Raw genomic sequence first — 24,235 nt, 5'->3', positions numbered from 1 at the left:
CGTTTCATCCACAAACTGATGGACGATCAGAAGAGGCTAATTCTACTGTCTTGGATCTGCTGAAATGATGTGTCAGATAATAAGGGAAAGTGGGAACAGTATTTGCCTGCTTGAGTATGCGTACAACAACACGGTGCATTCCTCGACTGGAGAGGCACCTTTTGAGATTGTTGCAGGCGGCAAAAAAGTTCCTCCCATTTTGCATACAAAGGACAAGACCTTTGAGGCAGATCGATATGTTGAGAACGTGCAAGAAAATTAAAGTTGCCTTGGAGAAGACTCGGGCAAAGCAGAAAAAGGTTGTTGATCGTCATCGTCGTGAATTGTTGTTGTCACCTGGTGATTGGGTTTTGTTAAGGTTTAAAAAGACAAGGTTAAAGAAGATGAAGGGCAAGGAACTGCTCTTTCCTAAGCTCAGTATGCGCTACTATGGGCCTTTTCAAGTGTTTGATAAGATCAGCGATGTGCCTAATGCGTGTAAGATTCACAATTCGTTTCACGTGAGTCTTCTAAGACCCTTCATGGGTGATGTGCCAGAAGATATGCCAGATAAGCATCAGCCAAAAGTTGAGGAACTTGATGAGATCTTGGTACCTGAGCAAGTTTTGGCACATAAGGACAAAAAAGTTAAAGGACAGGTTGCAAGACGATACTTGGTGAAGTTCAAGAACTATCCACCTATGGATGCAAGGTGAATGGAAGAGCATGAATTGTCAGAGTCACCAAATGTATTTCAGCTTTACCTTGAAGCCTTTGGGTTACAGCCTACGTATGCCCCAACCCAACGTGTGCAAAGAAGGGGTAATGATAGAGCTAGCACATCAAATGTACATATGAATTCAGTGTAATAGATGGAAATGACAAAAGTATGAAAGTCTCATTAAGTCCTTTGTATCTATGTCTTACGACCTTTCTTGCAAATACATGCGATGATAAAAGAGTGCTAACAACACAAGATCATCAATGGCGTGTATTTATGATATGCAATCGAGGATGCTTGCGATTTCAAGAGGGGGGTATGTCACGAAAACGTGGCAACTACTAACCTTAGTTGTTGGTTTCTTTCCAATGATTTTTGTTTGATTTTTGAGACCCTCTTTTTGAAGTTGCAAATGGTCGAACATTGTATGGCCAATGTGAACGGTAGTTTCACCCGCAGAGACGGGAAGTTGGTCGGCACTGGAACTCGTATAGTAAGAGGATGTCTAGGCTCAGTTCAAGATCATGTAGGTCCCCCCGTCGCACTTAGCAAGTTGGTGGATACTAGGAAGTGAACTCAATAAAGGTACAATGCCAAGGTGCGGTCACCAAAGGAAAGTACCCGACAGCTGGGCCACATTGCATTTTTGGATGCGGGTCCAAGTGGGGATAGATGGTCAAATGACCAGTGGGAGTCCAACGGAAGCATCTCCTAAAATTTAGGGAACTTCTATTTTGGACCATAAAATCTATTCGCGTCATTACCTCCGAAATGACAAGGGAAACATTTTAGAACTCTACTACAAAGTCAACTGGGCAACCAGTTGGGAGATTTTTACGCCGCAATCCTGAAACGAGAAATTGCTTGTAAATGTGCCAAGTGGCACCTTTTCGTGCACTTTCCTCATGCAGAAGAAGGTAGCGCTGAATTTCTAGCTGGAAGAGCTCATTTGCAAGTTTTGTCACAGGTTAAGAGCTATTGACTGCAAGCTTTCCCTCTCATGTACAATGTGGTGCAAGAAGTCATGTCCTGCACACCTCACACTGCTCTTACCTCTACCCTACGTGCAGTAATGTGATGCCCCACAAGAGGGCTCTTCATTTGACTCATGTACAGCTGTGAGGTCTTATGTGTTTTTGCTAAGGCAAGAGCCTCTCTGAGCCGGAACGGGAGTAGCTAACTGCTGCTCCAAAAGCAGGCACCGGTGAGGGTGTTTACCTCACCGTACAGATGCGTTTTCAGCGCTGGTTATGCGCTGAAATTGGACTGACTATACTGAATTGAACCCATGTCATGAAGTAGCTTGTCCGCGTACACATAGGGTTAGATGTGCACGTGACATCCCCTCCTTTTCAAAGTGAGGTACTGGTACCGAACTGTATGGCGTCGAGGGAGATCGCCAACAACGTCTGGATGAATCATGGAAAGGACTCTTCGTTGGCCCACTCTGATGTGTGGGTCATGCGATACTTGAACTTCATAAAGGTCTGCAATGCTTGCTTCTTTGGGCCGCGCCGAAAGCGACACAAAGTCATTTGTGGCTCCTTCAATGCTTCAACTTTGTCTATAGTCATGCGTCTACCTTCTTCGAGCATCTCCGAGGATGAAAATTCCTGAAACCACTTCCAACACAAAAACATGAACATACCCATTCCATGTAAAGTGACTGGAAAAATTCTAGTCTTCTTTAAAGACTATGCAACAATGTAGATGAACATATAGACGGAGTGCCAAACCATTCATCAAACACACGCAAACAATGGGGTCGAATCTTGACTTTCTTATCTAAATCAATCAACTGTGACGAAACACGATGGAAATGCCGATGCTTGATGCTCAATCCTTCTTGTGCTCTTTCTGATACTGTGTCATGCCAAGGCAGAGACATGGAATGTGAATTCCTTGAGTGCAAACATTTCATCTTTTCATGAGTAATCCGCATACATCCGTTCTCATTCATGAGTGAATCGTGCTCATCGTACAATATGTCATGCCTATGAAAAGGGATCACATAAGGACGGTGACTAAAATACAGGAAAGCATCACGAATGAAACACTCGAACAATGCGTGCTGACTAATTCGTACACATAATACTTCCTGTGGGGGTTCTTTGGACCTTGACTCCAGAGCCAAGATCGGTTCTTCATGATTGATCGAATCTACAATGAGGTTAGCTTCACTAGAAAAGTATCAACTAAACCATCATCCTTGTGAACAATCACAGTTTCTTCCTGCAAATCATCATGCGGGTAAAAAGGGATTGTTTGTTTGATCCTGTGTTTGATGGATGTCTGATGATCATGCTATGTGCAACCAGAGGATATGCATCTACTCTAAGTGCCTAGACATGCACGGTCTACGAACAGACTCACAAAAGTGCCAAAACACATCCTAATCTAAGCTGACTAATTTGAATTGAACCCATGTCATGAAGTAGCTTGTCCACGTACACATAGGGTTAGATGTACACGTGACATCTTTAGTGGCTTGACACGTTAGCAATTTCTGACAGGTAGGGTTAGGATTTTTAATTCCAACTCCTTTGGTCTTCAGTTGAGGTTTTCGGCCCCTCGGCCGTCTTTAGCAAGTTGGTCATATCTTCAATGGTTGCCACGTTAGCAATTTGTGACATACCTTCCTCTTGAAAGAAAAGTAATTCCATGATTAGACCTGCAAAACTCAATCAAGTTAGTTCAAAAATCCAAGGGTCGTTCGGAGGGTCATTCAGTGTTTTTATTTCATATCGGAGCTCTTGATATTCTAGAGTAGCAAAGTTAGTCATCACACCCACACCGCGTTGATCTTTAAAGGGGTGTCTCGATGCATTAAGATCACAAACCCACGCAATCTCACCCAAATTCCAATATGGAGCATATATGGTTGGCACATCACAATGCAATACAGATGATTACAAATACAATCACGAGACATAAAAACATTTACTCCTTAATGAATACTCCCCCCAGAACCGAGGTCGCAAGCCATGAGAAATAAAAGGCCACACTTCCCCATGAATACTTCCCCCCGAAAATCGATGTCAGGGCCATGAGATTCAAAGGCTATATACAACCAAACACCCCCCAACCGCAGTCTACGTCGTTCAGAGGTTTCATGTACAACTAAACGCTTTCTAGACCACAGTCAAAGGTTTCCAATAACAACATTTTCATGAATACCCCCCCCCCCAAGATCAAAACCCGAGCCATGAGTTACTCAGATATTTTTTATCACAATTTTCTTTTGCATACTCCTCTCAGACCAATGTCCAAGCCATGAGTTATTCACACGTCAATATACCATTGAACCGAACATCAAAACCAAAATCAAGGAGTCTCAATCGGCACCAAGCCAAGTTCAAAACAAATGAATTCTATTTCAAACCAATTACAAACAGTATTCTCAAACAGAGTTCAAAAAGCATCTAAATACAAATCAACTAAAAATCATTTTGGGTTGGTCTCCGTGAGTCGAACTCGAAGTACCACTGGCTTGTCATTCAACACCAAAGTGATGGTTTGGTTCCAAATATGAACGGCAGCATCATTCTTGTCGTGCCACAGCATGTCCAAAAGAGCGTCTCAATGCCCTAACTTCATGATATGAAAGTCTGCCTTGCCATGGTACCCTTGGATGGTGACCGGAAGAGCACCAATGAGTGGTACAACTTTATGAGTTTTCCATGTGGCTAGCTCGGCCTCAAGTTCTCCAGCAAACTGATCATATTCAAGGTCCATCTGCTTGAGGAACTCTAGATGGATGAAGTTCTCGGTGGCTCCTTGATCGAAGAAGATAAGTGCCTTGAAGCCGTTGATCTTTCCATATGCTCTGCACAATTCTTTGGAATCATCAATAAAGATGTCATATATGTAGGGAACGAGTCCTGCTACAATTTTGGCTTTCTTAGCCGCAGGTTTCTCTAGAGGCTTATCCCTTTTATAGGACATACATAGGAGGTATGTCCCGTCTAGAAACATTCAAAGCATCTGCCTTCTTGCTATAGAGCTTCTCGTTGACGAAGTGTCACAAAAGGTCTTGCAAGTTGAGTCGAATTGTCGCAAGAATACCGAGTGTTTGTCGTTTGATCTTCCATAGCAAACTCCAATCTTCCTTTCATAAGCTTGAGCCGACCACGGCATGGTCCATAAGCTTTCATAGAAAAAACTTGTTTGGACAAACAGTATTCTTATAGAGGCGATGGCAATCCAACAGTAAAGCGTTCACACTGGTCATCCAAGGTTATCAGTTTGAAGAAAGACATAGGAATGTAAACATCGAGGAACCTTTGGTTATCGTCTTCCATAGTTTTCGTGGCAAGTTACGCCATTCTACCAGAAGTTGTACCAAACGCAACGGATGATAAACATGACACAAAATCAGATATCACACTAATCCAAAAACCCTTTCCTTGCTCAATTGCGCACTAATTAGTTCCTCATCTCTCTCTCTCTCTCTCTCTCTCTCTCTCTCTCTCTCTCTCTCTCTCTCTCTCTCTCTCTCTCTCTCTCTCTCTCTCTCTCTCTCTAACTCAACAAAGCCAAAAACCAAGAAACTAAGTAGTGCCACTAAAGCTAAGGTCAAGAGATAGTCCAAGGTTGTTGACCATCCTATAAAGTTTTTGTAGATATAATTAGAAGTGCCCCTTGCAATTTAATGTTTTTTGAGAGTAAACTTTTTTTTAAACAAGCTTGCTTGACCGTGAGTTTTGAGAGTCGTTTATAGCTTGAACAAAAACCACAGCAAACCTACGCACTTCATGCTGCCCTCCTTTTCCTCAACATTCACATGCACTTAAACTTCTTCTACCTACCTTTATCTAGATATCTTGATTTATCTTTAAGAATTGTAGCTTTAAGCCGGGACCTTTTTTTTCAATTACAAACCAAGAATAAGCAACAAATTCTTCCATTTTAAAATCTTTTTACCAAAAAAATGAAGCAGAAAGTAGCCCGACAATTGTTTAACTCACAGACAATTACAATTGGAATAGAACTCTGTAATACCAAAAATCTTGAAGAAAACAACTTATTAACTCTCTAAACCACAAATGTTCAAGCGTTACCAAAAATAGCAAAGCCGATCACGAATAACAAGTCTTGATTTGACCTTGAGAAACACAAACGGGACTTACAAAAAAGCATTACATGGCATGATTCTATTTGCAAGCAAGAGATATGAAATACAAACTTACAAATCAAGACAGGTGTTGCCATGGCAATTTTTCCTACTTCATCGTCAGCTTGCATGATCTTCTTTATCCTTGCCTACATTGTCAAGAACTTTTGGTTAGATGAGAGCCTGAAAAATGCAGACTAAAATGAAAGATTCTACAGTTCTCTCTTAATGACATCGAAGGATGCTACTCCATGCATCAGGAAAAATGGAACATAGTCATCAAATGTCTAAAGTGTACTCCATTTTGTCTAGTGCCAAGTTACTCTTATGTCACGAGAGCAAAGATATTATTCAGCTTGTTTATGTTCTTCGGCCAAGGTCAAACACCTACCGAAATATTAAACAAAAGGGCTTGTTATGCTTAAATCATGCACCAGCCAGCCAATATTGATTCTACCATGATCCTAAATAATCACAGCCCATTCGACAAACTCAACAACGTCTCTTATAGCATCTCACAAGTAATCAAAGATAAGCACATTACTGCTTAAAGCAGAATTTCTGCAATAGCCTGACCCTCAACTCCAAATAACAACCAGAAAGTCATGCAGGATCCCCATGGAAGAGCTCAAGAAGAATAGTCTGTCATACCTCAACAGGTCAACTTGAGTAAACACATTCCAACAAGTAACATTTAACTGGTAAACAGCAAGAGCTTACCGCGGGAATACGTGTGTCTACCTTCTTCTTCATTCTGTTAATGTCCAAATACTAGAATTCTGGTGCAGCTTTCTTCAACTGTAGAGAAACCAAATGATAGTTTTGTTACTGAAACTCCGCCATTTCCATGTCTTAAGTGAACAAAATCATGTTTGAGCAGCCGTTCTCCTTCAGTGAAAGCCGTACAAGTGCGCAGAAGGTTGTATTGAAACACAGAGAGATATGTTTGCGAAAGGGCAACGCCTTGGTTGTGAAGAAGACGATGCAATTTGAAAACGCAGAAACGAAAAGCCAAGAAATGGGCAAGGCGACGGAGTGTTTTGGTGACGCCGCCATCGTTTGAAAGTCCTGCCTACATCAAAGTTTCAAACATTTGAAAATGTGACATGTATCTTCTCTTAGAAATATTTGGTGACTTTCTGATTTTATTATGGAGAATCTTCTCGGATTCCCACATTAATCACCTCAAACCAACTATTAAAAGTTAAATGAGGAACCATGTTTCAAACTCTAGCAGCCTGAGCAGGAGTATAGAAATGCACGAGGTAACCATCAAACCAAGCTGTCGCGTCGGTGATGCAACGCGCCCGATTTTAATATAAGAAAATAAACCACCCGCAGCCCATCTGCTTCAGGTCATCGCCTCAGCCTGCTCGCGCGTCCGTTTTTCACTCCAACACACATGGTGGCAATGCCCAACACGTGATGGCCACGGCCCACCATCCTTGCCTTCCCTTCAGACTGAAAGGGCATGCCGCCGCATCAGTTATGATTCCCCTCTAAAACGATTTTCTAAAAATCGTAGGCACATACTCTTACAAATGTCAAAATTCAGACCCTAACGGGTGAAATCTGTAACCACACGCTTGGTAAAATTGTTGTAGCTCTTCCTAACGAAGGGCAAGTCACACAAAATACCCTGGTGTTGAAAACACACCGTGCACAAGCGGTATGTATAAGAAGTCGTTCGAGGTTGTATCTTAAGGTACATTAGCATTCACAATACTCATGCTTTGTTGTGGATGATTATCAATGTACCCTTAGAAAGCTTTCACCAAACTTAACGTTTTTCGACCAATGATTGTATCAAAGTTCAAAAAAAAAAAACATTTTCTTGAAGACAAGCTTGAAATCTACCCACGTTTGGTACTTTAGCCTGTTAAAAATCCAGTAGAATTTGGATTTCTTCACCATTGCCATGAGAGAAAAGCAAACCCTAACAGATTAGTATGCTTTAGAAGTCTAAAATTAGAGCAACCATTGAAACGTTCACTTCAATCTATATAATATTTTCATTTTAAATTTACCTCCAATATTTCATTGCTGAGAAATATGATCTAATGTGTGATTGATGTGTGTTTGCAAATGAGTATATGTGGATTACAAAACTGATTTACTTTGGGTGGCCTCTACTAGTATATTTAAGAACTTAGTTCGTAGGAAACACCTCTTAAACCAAAGACCCTTTTCCACCACCTTCAACACTACACCATGGATGCTTCAAACAACAACTCTTCGAGTGATATCGCCCCAAATTCTTTAGAAGAAGGACCATAATCACCACTTTCAAATCCACCCACTAAATATCTTATGGAGATATTGAAAGCGCAATTCTCAGTCGATACGAATCCACTAAAGTTTGAAGTCTGCTCTTGGTAAGCAACCCACTTCCCACCAATGATGATGAAGATCGAAGGATTGCAAAGATTTTTCTGTGCGCAGGCTTTGAGCATCAACAAACTGTCAAAGAACTGAAGGCCGGTCATCACTCTTTTACATTGAAGAATTATGATGATAAAAAAAGGGTGAGAATTTTCTTGCTTTGCTTAGTCAATTTGATGATAATTTCTCTAGCAAAAAGGCTTTTTGAGTGTGAAAGAATTAAATGTGCAGCTACTTACATAACTACAAAGGCTTCTTTATGGTGTTTTGTGACAAAGCATCAATGCTTTGTGAAAGCGAAGGCCTAGAGCAATGGGGAGAGAATGCAAGAGAGAGACAGTTTCCGAAACAACCAACTTAGCAATGAATTAGTTGTTCAAAATGGGAGCATGGTTTTGCTTATATACTACTCAAGCAAAATTTTCCCTACAGAGAATCTTGTCAAAATAAGTAAAATAAATACCTAAAATACAAATAAATAATTAGGGTCACATTGGGCATTCACTTGAGATGCATAAAGTTTTACACCCTCTTTGTAGCTCATAGTGGACATATGTAAGTCAATGAAGAAGCTACCAATGGCACCCGGACATAGCCTAGAGTACCTTCCATTGGATGCCATCTTTAGCACCAATTGCCTCATAGAAAGTTGAACTACAAACCACACTACATTCAAGAATCCCCATTCATGAATTGTGAACACATCACGTATGAACTTTCCAAGATGATGAACTTTGGAACTTTGAAACACATCTTGTCCATAATCCACCTAACAACAATGGATTGTGCGCTCAACCATAGTGTATTGTAAACGTTCCTTTCCAAATGCATGTGCCTTGTATTAGGAAATAGGGCGTAGCTAAGTAGATATTAGAGTAGTTTACTTAATGGAGAGAGACAATTTTCACACACGAGAGAGATTATAGAGTAGAGAGAGAGAGAGAACACGATATACGTGGTTCACCCAATGTGGGCTATGTCCACGGGAAAGCAGCCACGCAATGGCTTTGGTCCTTCAAACTAGAAGTAGCTTACAAAGGGATGATACCCATAAAAGATCTCTCGCCTTGCTTCAGTCTCACCACTTCACATAACTTCACAATGCACCACAATCCGTTTTGTGTGTAGAAGAGGCCTTCTTTTATAGGCCAAAAGGGATGCCCTCTCTCATAAGAGGCAGCCGTGTGTAGCCGCCCTTGTGTAGACAAGTCCATGGACTCTCCAATGCGTCCATGTGTGGCCGCCCTTGAGAAGACAAGTCCGCCTTGAAATCGGCCACCGGCCATTGACTACCGGCCACCAACCACGACCAACCGGCCAACCGTTTTTTGACCACTTTCCGGTCTCCGTCCGACCATAATATTTTGGCGAAGCTTGAGACTGGGGCGTGAATTTTTGGTTTTTCGACGAGTGATTTTTCTTACACACGATGGCTTCTCCTCATAATGGGGGCCTTACAAATGTGCAATTTAAAGACTAAAAATTACAAGGGGTAAATCAGGCTCCATACTTAGCACCTTGAGCTCTGACACACGAGTTCAAACACCGATAACTTCAACTCCCACACATGGTGTATAAGAAGCACCAATTGCCCCTCCCTATTGCTCACAAGTCTCTCTCTGGGTAAAGCATGTTGTGGCAACCACCGCTAAAGTAGAAATCTAGCATTGAGGCCACTCTAGTCACCGCCACGTGCGCCATGCCGATCTCCTTGGTTAAAACACGACCTCTATTTTCCTCATCAAGATTTCCCTTTCCTTTGTCCTTTCTAAAAACTCAAACCTTCGTTTTGATTTTGGATTTATAATCGCAAGACAAGTTGATCCACTTTTTGTCGTTATAGCAATGGCTCTCGAAGCTCATGGGTACTGAGATAGCTAACGGAGCACTAGCCAATTTAATATTTATAGATGAAAGTCGATAAAAAGACCTTTGTTGTTGTTAATGCGATGGCCATACCTTTTCCATTGATGCTAAGGTCATGCCTTTGTTGAGGTCATACCTTTGCCTACAAAACAAGTCAGGTGTCCAAGGCACCCCAATAAGCATCCAAAACTCACGGTGGAATATGAGGCCCCTCTCAAAAATGTGCCAAGTTGTAGCGCACAACCTAGGTGGCTTTTCATTGAAAAAGCACTGCTAAGGGGGGATGCAACCATTAAGTCTCAAAATGCTATCAAAATGGCCATATCTACCTGCTCGCATTTCAAAAATAGCTACAGTAAGTCCAGAGCCACTGTTTGTTGTGTTTCAAAATGCTTACTTCTACATCGGCAAACAAAATGCAAGCACCTTACACAACACACCGCCAATAGTGTTTAAAAATGTTGTTGATCGAGGCAAGAAACCTAGCTCCATGCTGAAAACAAAAATGTTGTTTTTCTTCTTTTTCAGTTTGTGCTCTCGTTAACAAGCAACAAGCCTTGTGCTCTGATATCAAAGTCGATGATGCGGAAGCGTATAAGAGATTTAATGGGGAGAGAATACAAGAAAGAGAGAAAGAGAGAGAGAGTTTCTAAACCAACCAACTTGGCAATGAATTAGTTATTTAAATGGGGGCATGAGTTGCTTATATAATATCCAAAGGAATTGTCCCAACCTAGAATCTTGTCAAATAACTAAAATAAATACCTAAAAGACAAATGAATAACTAGGGTCAGATTGGGCACTCACTTGAGATGCATACAAGTGATGCATAGATTTTAACAAGCTCCACGCACTTGAAATAAATTTCAAGCTCAAAGCAAGGAGCTACCTTTATATTCACAATTTCATCTCAAGCCTCATACAATCCACTGCACCACAAACACTCAATTACCCCTTTGTTACTATATCTTATACAAATAAAGGTGGTATGCATTGCCTAGGCCACACATGCATTGGTGTCAAGATACCCACTCCATTGTACATACCTTATTCTTTATAGATAAAGCAATAATGAGCTCTCTATACTACCATACAAGAAGAGGCTACTCTACCCACATTTCTTCTTCTCCACAGCACAACATGCACTTGCAACTAGTATTAGAGCTTGGGGGGAGTGGATTCACCAATATCAAGTGCACAAGCTTCTGTAGAAGCTAAGATTGAAGGCCTAAGGCAAAGAAACAAATCTTTTTTTATGCATATTGGGAGCTTTGCAAGCCATGCACAATGAGTAGTGCATTGGATCTTAGAGAGCTTGAGAAAGAGGAGCTTTTGAATTTGTTACACCTCATAGGTAGTGTTAAAAGTTAACGCAAGCTAAGCAACAAAGCAAATCAAACACAAAAGGTATTGCTGAAGCAATTCGGCATCAATACTTTAACACAAGGATACACAACAGATGGCATGAAAAAAATGTAACGCTAGCAACAAAAAAAGAAACACAATAAGTAAGTAGGAGAAGATTGCGATGAAATCTTTTAACGCTAGCACACAATATCGGAGTGGGTTTTGTGTAGCTGGGACACACGGGGTGTCTAGCTGTGAAAGTGTGTATTGTAGAGATGACGTGTTTGTAAAAGAGAGTAGCAAAGAGGTGATTATCACACGTGTAGAGGGGAGAGACAAGTAGAAGCACACATGAAGCCACCAATACACCGAGAGACAAAATCACAACACTCTTTATACCCAAATCCTTTACAAAAACTTGTGTTTATCACCCTTTTGCATGAAAGAGAGCTATGGAGATATGATTATGAGGGCTTTTTAAAGACGGCGAAAAGAGAGAGAGAGAGAGAGAGAGAGAGAGAGAGAGAGAGAGAGAGAGTATAATCAGCTTTGGATTAATAAAGAACATACTAATGACCATCATCTTAACTATGGTGAGGGAGACTCAAACTCAAGGCACAACCCTTGAGAGAACACAACAATTCAATAGAACATGCCATAAAAGAATGGCTCTCCCATATAGGCCCTCTCCATGGCAATCCAAAATCCATAAGGGCTCAGCATGACTCTATTGGCAATCAGTGGCACATAGTGCTATCCATGGTTGTTAACCACTTATGGACACCCTATCACCTTTGACGGATGCCTTATCACTTATTTGAGTCATGGACCGGGCTTGTCGGTCCTATAGGTGCGCAGGTGATCGTCGATGAGAGGCGCACCACTTATTCCATTTTTACATGATTTTGCTATGACCGGCCAAAGTCGGCGCCCATGTGTGAATGGTTGGGATTCATACAAAAGGTCCATTTTGACATAAAATCCTCATTCTTTGAGGTGCATGCTAAAGAAGTTCTCTTGCTCGACCTCTACCTTCTTCTCCATCGCGTGCTCACAAGTGTCTGTGTGTGTATATGCTTGAGAGAGAGAGAGAGAGAGAGAGAGAGAGAGAGAGAGAGAGCATTCTGGCAGCATAGGTGGTGGCGACGGCTCCTTTTTCTTTGCGGCACGGGATCCTTCACGATGGCAAGCATTGAGCGGTGAGTGACACACCATTGCCCCTTTGAGCTTACTAGAATAGTCTAGTTGTGTGCTTGTAGCCTTTCAAGGCTCGCACACATTGTTCCTAGCGTCCGACACGTGCGATAAAAGTGCACATTTTTGGCGCCGTTGTCGGGGATTGCCTTGCACTAAGCTTGAGGAGCACTATGTGCTGCCTCTTGAAGCCATTCTTTTCATTTGTTTTTGGTTTTTTATGAGTTTGGATTAGATCTGGTAGTGGCTATAATGTGCAGGTTTTAGCAGGTTTTGTTAGATCTGTTACTGGCGGCAATGTGCAAGTTTTGATAGATTTGTTAAGCTCTATAAGGTTCAGGTTTTAGCAAGTTTGTTAGCTAGTATAGTTTTGTAATGTGCAGTAGACAATGAGCAGGTTCATTATTCTATCAATGTGGCTACAATGTGCAGGTTTTGATAGATCTGTTAAGCTCTATAAGGTTCAGGTTTTAGCAGGTTTGTTAGCTAGTATACTTTTGTAATGTGCAGTGCACAATGAGCAGGTTCATTATTCTATCAATGTGCAATGTGATGTCTTAGGCAGTGTGTGTGTGTAGTGCTAATTAGTGTTAATTAGTTTTGTTAGTTGTCGGTAGCTTAGATAAGGCTGCAAGGTGCAGATCTGTGCACGCATGAGATAGGCTCTCTGCACGTGAGCTCGGTGCCCTCGTAGCACAACCTTACCTTATCCACAGAAATTTTTTTCGAAAAAAGTTTTTTTTCAAAAAAAACGCTCAAAAAATCTGAGACCAAAAAGAAAATTCAAAAACAAAAGGAAAAAGAAAAAAATCTTATAGTAAAAGGAAGGATCGGAATCATTCCCTGAGCCCGAGCCCGAGCCCCGAGCCCCAGTCCTCAGTCTTATGATATAGTATATACACTACTATATCTATAAAGACTACCCCCTCAAGGTGAAGGGAGGGCATGTGGGACAAGTCCTTCAAGTCCTCCACCCTTCCCTTCACACTTACACCCTTGAACTTACTAATTTTAGCCTTCTCCCCGATTAGAAAAAGATCGTTTTTAGGATTCCGAGGGCTTTATGTAATCGAATCAGGGTTTGTAAAGCACGGCACATTCCTCTAACCAAGACGCTCGTTTTGAGCTGTGCACACGCCATATTCCATGGCTTGGTTAGGAAAAGGACCAAAAATAAATATAAATTTGAGAGTAAATTTGGGTTGCAAACACCCAAAAAACTAGGTGAGCGGCCTTTGCAGGCACTCATGAACACTTCTAGGGTGTTGAGGTCACATGCACCTATGCTTTGGTTGTGTGCTAGACGACGATCACATAGAGACTCTCTCCGTTTACGTGGGAACCCATTATTCCTTCACATTAGGCTCTAGGCCCTCCGCGGGAACCCAAGGTAGCACCACTCAGAACTCGTATATTACATCTAGTGACTCTTCCTCTGACTACGACGTCATGGAAGGTTACCCGATGCCCAATCTAGATAGTTCAAGCCAAGACATGCATGCCATGGGTCCATGGTCCGGACCGAGCGTGTTTAGCCGCTTGAAAGACACTTTGAGTAGAGCCACTCGCTCCGAACATAGAGCTAGCGATGTGAATGAAGGGGTGGGGAAGTAAATTCACAGTTCATGACCAATGTAGACCCCATGCTCCTGGAGAGTGTGCATGTGGATACTCCATTCAATGCACTCCCTGACTCTTCAGAGCTATTCCCCTTCGAGGTTATATTACCCGGTGGTGGTAGAAGCATTGCCGAAGTGCAAGAGGACGAGTGATATATCATTGCAGCTAGGGAAAAGGAAATCAAGAGCTTACGCAAGGCAAAGCAACGGAGACAGCTAAAGGCAAAGGCCCCCATGTCAACATCCATGCTAGTCGTGCAATCGAGTGCTTCTGAATTAGCAACCACTAAGGGTCAACCCATAGAGAGCCACATTGCATCTAGTTCAAAGGACACCCCTAGCACCTCAATCCTAGATGGAGCATTTCTAAATGAAAATTGGGAGTATGAACTACAAACGGAGACTTTGATCAACCTATACAGAGGTCACACGTATCACGTGGGTTGGTTAGATGTCCTACAATCCACAACGGGTGCTACTCGCGTAGAGGAGCAACAACAAAGAGTTTGTGATGTCATCCATAGGGTTATTGAGCTGGAGAGGCAGAACAAAGGGATCCACATGCCTTCAACGGGTCTCATGACATTCTTGGATACAGGTAAGGCTAAGCAACCAACTTTATCACAAATGGAGACTCCCTCGGTAAGCCCGATGGATCCTCCATATGTTGTTTCGCCAGGGGTCTCAGTACAATCTGAGCCCAAAAGCGATAGCTTTACCTTTCCTAGTTTATCTTATCTTTCTCTTGATGACACTATGGCTACCATGCCTACCCCAGTGAAGAGCATGACAAAAAACACTCCATGGACCTTATTCATTAGTAAAGCACCTCTACATGGTGGCCAAATGCCTACAACAGTACCTACAAGTGTGTATCAATCATATGCACCTATGGGCCCTCGTGCTCATGTAGCTCCTACCCCTTCCATTGATTCAACAACTTATGCTCCACAACCACAACATCCAAGCCCTTATTTCAATGAGACCATACCAGCTAGCATTAGCATGTCACATCCCACGTCTGCTATGCCTAGGGCCACACATGAACTTTGGGCCACCGCATGGAACAACATTGTACCTAGCTTGGGACCCGAGGATCACCCGTATGCCTAACCTGATGCCAACCCCCATTCCACATGCAGTCCCAAGAGTGCCTATTCGCACTATACCTGCTCACTTGGGTGACTTGGCAACATTTGCTCAAGCTATCGGTCGATCTATTGCTGAAAATATGCATAACACGCCTGCTAGAGAGCCTAGAAGTAAGTCATTACAAATAGCCAAGCTCCCATAGAAATTTAGTGGAGACGGGGATGTGAGGAAGCATATTGAAGTCTTTGAACAAATATGCGATTCCCTAGAAGAACACAATGACCTGCATAAGAGTAATGCTTTAAGCCTGACCTTGAGTGGGAAGGCTGGGGATTGGTATAGAACCCTAACGGTGGAAGAGAAAACAATTTACCCTACTCTTAGGAGACTGTTCTTGAAAGAGTACATACGAGAGGGAGTGCTTTGGGGTGTAGCATCTCAGCTCCAAAAAGCCCAACCAGAGGAAGGGGAGTCCGTGAGAGACTCTTTATTAGTCCCTTGAAGCATTTAAATTCTCGTTGTAATCCAAATGAGCGCTTCAATAATTACCGATTGCTCTATAGATTCATTAGGGGATTACGACATGAGGATATCTACAATGGCCAAGTCATTAGAGGTATCACCACTTGGGAAGCGGTCACCACCAATGCGATCCAATTGGAAGACAATGTAATGATTCAAGGAGAAAGAGTGTCTGTTGAGCCTAAATCTACTAGCTCGCAAGCATCAGGGCATGAGCCAATGACCATAAAGCCTATTGCTAAAGGGCCAAAGATATTTGAGATGACTTTAGCAGATCTCACTAAGGCCATTCAAGAAAATTTGAGAGACAGTTGTGCTCCACAAAACAATCATATGTATCCAAGAAGGAAGCAATAATGGTGCTTAGTTGCTATGGTCCACATAGTACTAGTAAATGCCCTACGTTTAGAGTAAAATTTAATGGGAACTGTAATGCATGTGGGAGGTATGGTCATCAAGCCAAGGATTGCATAGCATTTAAATGCGCGATGGCCAATAGACCGACCTTAGCATGGACAAACACACTTCAAGTGCTTGCATTGATGTCGGCCCCACCTCTTGAACAACCGTCACAACACATGGTCCCTAGGGCCCAAAATGTTGTTCAAACAACACCCTTACCACCTCCAGTGCTAGGACCGCAACCCCCACATATGAGAATCACTTATGTGAATCAAGTGGGTTGTGAGTCCTCTATTGCTTGTGTGGATTGCGAGGATGAGTTAGACCCTAATGTTGCCTATGGGATTGATGCACTTGAAGAAAGTCTACAATACTATATGGAGGACTATTGGGGACAAGTCAAACCTGTTTATCAAGTAGCTGCTCTTGCGGCAAGAGGCCAAAATATCAATTTCACTATTAATAGACCATTTCTTCAATGCTACGAGTGTGGGGGTCCACATCGTGTAGCCAAGTGTCCTATTAGACTACAAAAGAATGACACACTAATGTAAACCAATCAAGTGAGCACATCTATAATGCCGATACTCATGTGTAATTGATGTGGCATAGATCATTTGATTGCCCAATGTCCTAATGATCCAACTGCGCCAAAGATCACGCAATTGAACTTAATTGAGGTTACCGAGGAGCGATCACAAAGTACACCTGTGGTACCAGTAAATGTACTCACACGATTAATGCTCCAAAACCAAAATTATGTTCTTGAAGAAAGAGACACATCATCAATTGCCCAATCTCTGAAGAAGAAGAAAACACAAAGGACGAGATCGCAAAAAACAGCGAAGTTAGACCCCAGTTCAAGAACCAATATAGGGACTGGTCAACAACCTTGTGAATATGAATGACGCTGAAGAGGATTCTGATTCAGGTGAGACCATGGAGACTAAAACGACCAATAGAAAAGAAACAAACAAGGAAGATCATCATGAGCCACAATGGCCAGGACTCAAGGAACCCAAGAAGAAGATAGGAACTTACTCAAACCCTATGGAGGAGATTGAGCAAGTCAAGCAATTAATGAGTTTGGTAGAAGATACCCAAGGGGATCTAGAGTCAGCACCTAGGCAGATCCAGATTACAGATACAGTGTTCCCTGCGCGAAATCAACCTCACAAAGACCACTAGCCATACCTAGTGTCATCCAAGAAGAAAGTGACTTTGAGTCATTAGGAAGTGGACGTACTCGTTGTTGGAGAGAATGTTTACAGAGGGATTACTTGACCCTATTAAAGAAATGTAGATCCATCTTTCCCATGTCAAGGGACTGAAGCCCAAAAAGTATCGTTAAATATTGCCAATTTGATAGATTTCACGGCTTCAGAAGTTAGAACCACCATCATGTCTAAACTATATGGAGACCCCAAGCTATTCTTAGCTCTTCGAGCTTTCCTCAATGGAGAACTGAAAGTCGGGCTACCACAATTTGCACAGATGAATGGAGCTAGGGAGGTGCTAATAGAGGAGGAACATTTAGATCCACAACCCAACATAGATGAGAACTCTGTTGTTGAAATACTTGTTAACAAGTTGGGACAATACTTTGAAGGCAATGAATCCAATGAGACCATACCAATCACTACCAAGGGATTAACTGTGAAGGGAATCCTTGATGGTGGCGCTGGGGTTAGCATTGTAACTAAAAATTGTTGGGAATCTATGGGAAGACCTCACCTTGGGAATACAACATAGTGGTAAAGGTAGCCAATGGGACTATTGTTAAACCTATTGGGATGCTACAAGATCTCAAGATCAAGGTCTTTGGACACAAATAAGGCATACCTTCATTGTTATGGATTTTTTCAAGCACACTATGACATCTGCGATGATCTTAGGACATCCTTTCATGGGGGAAGCAAAAATGGTGCATGATTGGTCTAAGAACCATGTCTACTTGCAGTTCCAAGACTCTGTCATTCGAGTTGATCTTGTAACTGGTCGAGCACGTCCTATAGGAAACAAATTTATAATTGATCATACGTGTAAAAAGGACACTGATGTTGGGAAAGATTCCCCTTATATGGATGCTCTACTTGGGATGACTGAGTCTGACAATGTGGATTGGGTCCACCTAGCAGTAACCATAGACACTTGGGGAAATAGGGGGACGACCTAGGTAACACCTGAGGGGATGAAATGCCATAACTCGTACCTTTTAAATATGATAGGAGCAATGCATATAGCTTATGATGACCTACCAAATGAAAACTTGACTGACATTTGAACTAGTAGTGTCTCAATAGACTATAGCCCACATGATTCAGAGTCGAAATCATTAATTGAAATTGACTCTGAGAACAAAGAATCTGAGTTTGTTAACTGAGCCGACGTCAGTTAACAAGAGCTGCTAAACATCAAAGCTTTATGAATGCACATCGAAGATGAATACGAAGAAGCAGTGAAGATTGGAATTACACACTTTTCACATTTTTCCAAAATGGCCATGTATTGTAATTTCTCGATTTATTTAGCCATTGTGATAATTGTAACATGTTACGGGCTCAATAAGAGTTCCAAGATGTAGAGCATAGGTCACTTAGTGTACCTGGGTTGCAGATACAATAAGTGTGGAGCCTCAAAGGTCTTGGGCGTTGGACATTACACATTTTAGACCTTGACTAAGGTATAAAAGCCAACCTTGTAAAGATTTTATTAAGTTTTGGATAATGAAATACACAGCATGAGCTAATGGCGCTCACTCCTCTCCTTCTCGCGCTTCCTACTCCCTCCCCGGTTGTCACATTGCAGTTACGTTTGTTGCATTGCAACCGTAGGTAAGAGATCTACGCATTGACATAAACAAATCACATTATTTCGTAGCTTTTGGCGTCGTCGACCCGCGGCCTAATTTCATCATAACTAGAAAAACTAAGCATAGGCGGGGTATTGGGGCATCATTGCTAAGCATTTTGATGCATTCTAGATCGAAAACGACTAGGTCAAAAATCCACTTCTGTTAATAATCGCGATTTTGAAACTTGACATAAAGTGGGGTTTGAGACCATAGGCATGTGTGCTTAGGTCTTATAAACATGTCCTAAAAGTTTCGTTACGTTTAAATGTCATTTAATGCTGTAACGGATGTGATTTGTTTGTCGATGAGCGATTGACTTTTGGTGATTTCAGTCACTTCAGTGTAGCTTGAGTTAGATGCGAGTTGTTAGTTGTTTTCTGAGAGATTGACAACCTCTTGTAGCCTCTATGCACTAGTCAAGTCAGCTTCATCCCATGGATTGACAATTTAATCGTGGTTCTCGCTAATACTGCAATAAGATAGGACGGTGAGGTTAGACATGCGTCCCACATTTGGCGCCGTTGTCGGGGATCGAATAGACCTAAACTAGGGAAAACATGAGCGTCTTCTGTAGTTGTCCATTAACTTCCTCTAGGTTCACCTAGAGTCAAAAACTTTCTTTTAGAAATCGCATAGCGTAAAATTGTGGTCTTTTGTTGTGTAGAGGTAGCTTGGAAGTAATCGTACTTGCTGAGTGCCTTTAGGGTTGTAGGATTGTAGATTTATGTTAGAATTTGGAGAACGATTGAAAGGCGAGACAAGTTTTAAGATAAATGCTCAAGAAACCATAAAAAACAAGAAAACTAGTGTTTGTGGACACTTTCCACAACTTCATTGCATGAGAATCTAGGAGTAGAGTAAGTAGGATCCGAGGTGGAATTCAGAACATTGCTCTCTCTCAAAGAATCATTGTGAGTTGTTATTGGAAGTTGCAGAATTTCAGGTCTACGGCTAGAAATAGCAAAAACAAACTAGAAACCACTCAATTCGACTGAAGAGTAAGCTTAAAAGTTGTCTGAACCAGTTGTAAGCTCAAGGACACATTGAGGTAAAAATTTCAAGAGTTGACCAAAACTGAAATTATTTACTTTTTTTTGACATTTTAGGCAAATTAAGTTTTAACTTGATTCATAAGCTTAAAATAGTTCATGTAAAGACTGTTCTTTGAAAAAATTGCAAAAAAGTGTTCATTTCAAGCCTGAAGTTAAGAATTGCGATTATTAACTTTTAGCTCAGATTTGACCAAGGTTCATACCATGACTCATTGCATGTGTAAAAACAACTTTTGTAAAGGCACAAAAGGTTTGGATCACCAAACTGGCAAAAATCTGAGTAAAAACTAATGTTTGTACTGACTTTCTGAAACTTGAGAGTAAATTGGGGAAAATTTGTCCAAACTTGTTAAAATTTGATTTATAGGCTTATATTGATGTGATAAACATGTGTACATGCTCAGTTGACCCAAAAGATGCAAAAAGTTGCCAGTAGTAAATAATCGTGATTATTTACATCTGTCCCATTTTTTAACTTTTTTGACTAAGTTAGCATACCACTTGTTTTACCATGTTGTAATAAGCCCACAAACCAAATTTGGTAAGATTTGTTTATTGGATTGAAAATTGTGACCAAATTTGCAAAGTTAGTCTGCGAATAGAAAACTGATGACCATTTGATTAAAAATAGTCCAAACTTGATGAAACTTGGATAGAGACCTTAAGTTGAGGTGCTTAACAGACCTGTGTCAAGATTGGGACAAAAACTTGCAAAAAAATAGCCAGAGTAAATAATCGCGATTATTTACATCTGCTCCAAAAATTGACAATCTTGCATATTTGGGCATACCACAAGGTCAAGCATAGCAAGTACGCCTCACAAATCAATTTTGGTGAAATTTGGATCACAAAAGTGAGACTTAAGCCAGATTCTTGAAATCAGAGTCTGTGGACATGAAACAGTTGGATGAACTAGAATAAATATTGTCCAAATTAAGTTTTGACTTAACTCACAGGCTTAAAACAGGTCATAAAAAGACTGTCCAGTGAAAAAGTTGAAAAAATTGTTCATTTTAGGTCAAAAGTAAATAATCACGATTATTTATTTTTGGCTCAAAATTGATCAAGGTTGATACCAGAGACTCTATGTATGATTATAAACATCTTTTGTGAAGGCTCATAGAGTTTGGATCACAAAACATGCTAAAAACTTGGTAAAAACGGAAATCTGTACTGATTATCGAGAAATTGAGTCTGACTTGATGAATCTTGTTCATATTAAGTTTTAACTTGACTCAGAGGCTCAAAATAGATCATAAAAAGACTATTCAGTGAAAAAGTTGAAAAGATTGTTCATTTTAAGTCAAAAGTAAATAATCATGATTATTTACTTTTGGCTCAAAATTGATCAAGGTTGATACCAAAGACTCTATGCATGATTACAAACATCTTTTGTGAAGGCTCATAGAGTTTGGATCACAAAACAGACCAAAAACTTGACAAAAATTGAAATTTGTACTGATTGTCGAGAAATTGAGTCTGACTTGGTAAATCGTGTTCAAATTCAGTGAAACTTGACTCATAGGCTTATATTGATGTGTTAAACAAGTGTACATGCTCAATTGACCAAAATTATGTAAAAAATTACTAAAAGTAAATAATCACGATTATTTACTTTTGAGAAAAAAATAAACAAAAAAACAAAAAAAACCTAGTAGTAAATAATCGCGATTATTTACATTTGCTCCAGAATTGAGAACTTTTGCACAACATAATATACCACAGGGTCAAGCACATCAAGTAGACTCCACAAATCAAATTTGGTGAAATTTGGATCACAAAATTGAGACTTAAGCCAAATTCTTGGAATCAGAGTCTGCAGACACTAAACAGTTGATAACTTGGACAAATCTTAATCAAACTCAACCAAACTTGTCCAGAGACCACAACAAGGTAATTACTTGGCAAGACAAACCTAAAAAGTGTAGAAACTGAGAAAAGTAAATAATCGGGATTATTTACTTTTGAGCCCCAGAAACAAGATTTTGGACTTTCGAGCTTGTATAGTGTTAGAACAACATAATACAAGGCCACCGGCCAATTTTGGGTTCCATCGGATCCAAATTGGTACTTGTTAGCTCAGTTTCAAGTTACAAATTAAGCCTTGAGCTCCTTGCAAGGATAGAATTTGGAAATCTCATTTGCTGACTCACTTAGCTCAGATTGAAGAACCAGGTTGCAGGCAAACAATTGGGAGCTTGACAAGAGCTGAATTCAAGTCAAGTGGAAAAAACAAATAACAATCTAATATGCAGGAGATAGTTTTTACAGAACCAATCGACATGGACTCATATGGAGCTGAGAGTTCAAGTACAATAGAGCAAGTCGATAGCAGTGGTAACACAGGTACAAGTGCAACAGAGCAAATTTTATAATTATATGGCTACAATGGAGACAAAGTCTTATATGCACATTCAGAAGGCCATAGATATCTAATGAGCAGCAAAAGCAACACAGGAGCCAAGATCTTATTGATAAGAGTAAAGCCAGATTTAGAGAACTCCCATATGTCACAGACTTCAGTGGAGCCAGGTATTGCAAGCTCAAAGATGAGGTGCAGATAGAAGTTCAAAAATTCAACCCAAGTGTTTATCTAGAGACTTGCACAAGTCCATAAAACGTACATTTAGTGCAAATGCAATCAGGGTCATTGTACATGGATTACTGTATTTGAGAACCAGAAATGGAAGATCCAACATATCAACCAATAGAAGCCACTCTAATTAGAGAACAAAGCCAAAGACGGTACAAAGGTCAAGACGGAGCAATCTACAGCTTGATGCTCAGTGTTTTAAAAGAAGACGCCGACAACTTGGCAAGCATAGAAGCAAAAACTTCTCAGCATGAGCTTGACACGATAGAGCCGATTGAAATACCACCAGTCATGGCATATTGCCTCGATTGTGCACGGAAAGGTGGACATTTTTTTGAAGATTGTCCGAGAAATCCAAACAACAGGGACACATCAACCACCAAGCAAGGTACAAAGCAAATTGGAAATGTGAATCTCGATGTAAGTGCATTTAACTCGTCACTTTTAATGCAATCAGATAATTCTGCATTACCATTAGAAGCACCAGCAAAAACACTGCAAGTTCAAAATCAGCATAAAGATGCACAGGCACCTGAAAAATCTTAAAATTGATTCTTTGAACAACAAATTCTTGCATGAATTTAGTAAAGGTGTCGAGATATCACCAAAGGGTCAAAAGACTGTTAGGTTTGCAAATGATTCCGCATCCACTGCCACAAGTGTGCAATCATTCACGAGTCTAAGGGACACATCAAACAAAATGATGTTAGTTTGTATACTACATATAATTCATATGCACACTATGTAGACCAAAAAGAAAAACTGTACAAAAAGGATCAACCTGTGTTTGAACGGCCCCATACCAGCTCATAGAAGTGTATCTAGTGATAGATCAAAAAGGATGGTTCATTTCAGAGGAAAGAATATATTATAGCCCATCCTCTCTAGAGCTGAAGGATATTACCCGAGTGAACCCATAAATCTGTTCAGAGCCAAATTCTCCTCCATTAGAAATCAAGCTTCAATGTTGTGACCAAACGAGCATATACTTTGACCAAAATAGTCGTAGATATAAACGAGAGTCTAGCATCTATGATGCCTTGGGTCCTGAAACCACAGAAGCTCATACCATAGGAGACCCATGGGATAGACAATATCGAGCCAAAGATAATTCTATCTACAGCTTGACTTGGGAAATAATTTGTCATGTTTCAGAGAGATACATAGGAAACTATGCAGAAGGTTTGCAGATGTCAATAGTACTACCCAAAGTGTACCTTCACAATCCCAAAAGGTGAGACTAAACCAGAGCCGAACACTTTTGAGCTCTCACAATGAAGCGGGCTATAGTGATCACCCTAAGAAGGGGGGAGCTACAAATTCATCAAGCTCAGCTCTAGTACCAGAAAATGCTACACCAGTTAGAAGCCCAAGAACTTCTAGCCAGCAGACCCCTTTAAAGTAAAAACCATTGAAAGATCATATGGTTGTTAGAAGTTTCCCACTAACCCAAATCCCATCAAAATCTGCAAAAAAAAATCTTCTATGAAGATCATCAA

At 40.8% G+C, this 24,235-nt stretch overlaps 1 protein-coding gene across 4 annotated transcripts in view; it reads right to left on the bottom strand.

Moving 5' to 3' along the window:
- LOC147426995 (DNA polymerase epsilon subunit C-like) overlaps positions 1-6,890 on the bottom strand; it is a 74,109-nt gene extending 67,219 nt beyond the window's left edge. For 3 of the 4 annotated variants that reach the window (XM_086498728.1, XM_086498730.1, XM_086498727.1), the window contains exons 1-2: positions 6,534-6,890; positions 5,890-5,962 (exon numbers count right to left, since the gene is read on the bottom strand). In XM_086498728.1, coding sequence (XP_086354854.1) covers positions 5,890-5,962; positions 6,534-6,566 — 106 coding nt within the window. In that variant the 5' untranslated portion in view covers positions 6,567-6,890. The remainder of the gene's footprint in view (positions 1-5,889; positions 5,963-6,533) is intronic. The other variant, XM_086498726.1, reaches the window with a different exon arrangement.
- Positions 6,891-24,235: the final 17,345 nt, after the last annotated feature.

The sequence above is a fragment of the Adiantum capillus-veneris genome, chromosome 24, assembly GCF_014529385.1.
Source record: "Adiantum capillus-veneris isolate H3 chromosome 24, ASM1452938v2, whole genome shotgun sequence".
NCBI classification, from domain to species: domain Eukaryota; kingdom Viridiplantae; phylum Streptophyta; class Polypodiopsida; order Polypodiales; family Pteridaceae; genus Adiantum; species Adiantum capillus-veneris.
The sequence above is the reverse complement of the archived record's forward strand: the minus strand, read 5'-3'. Positions and strand labels throughout refer to the sequence as shown.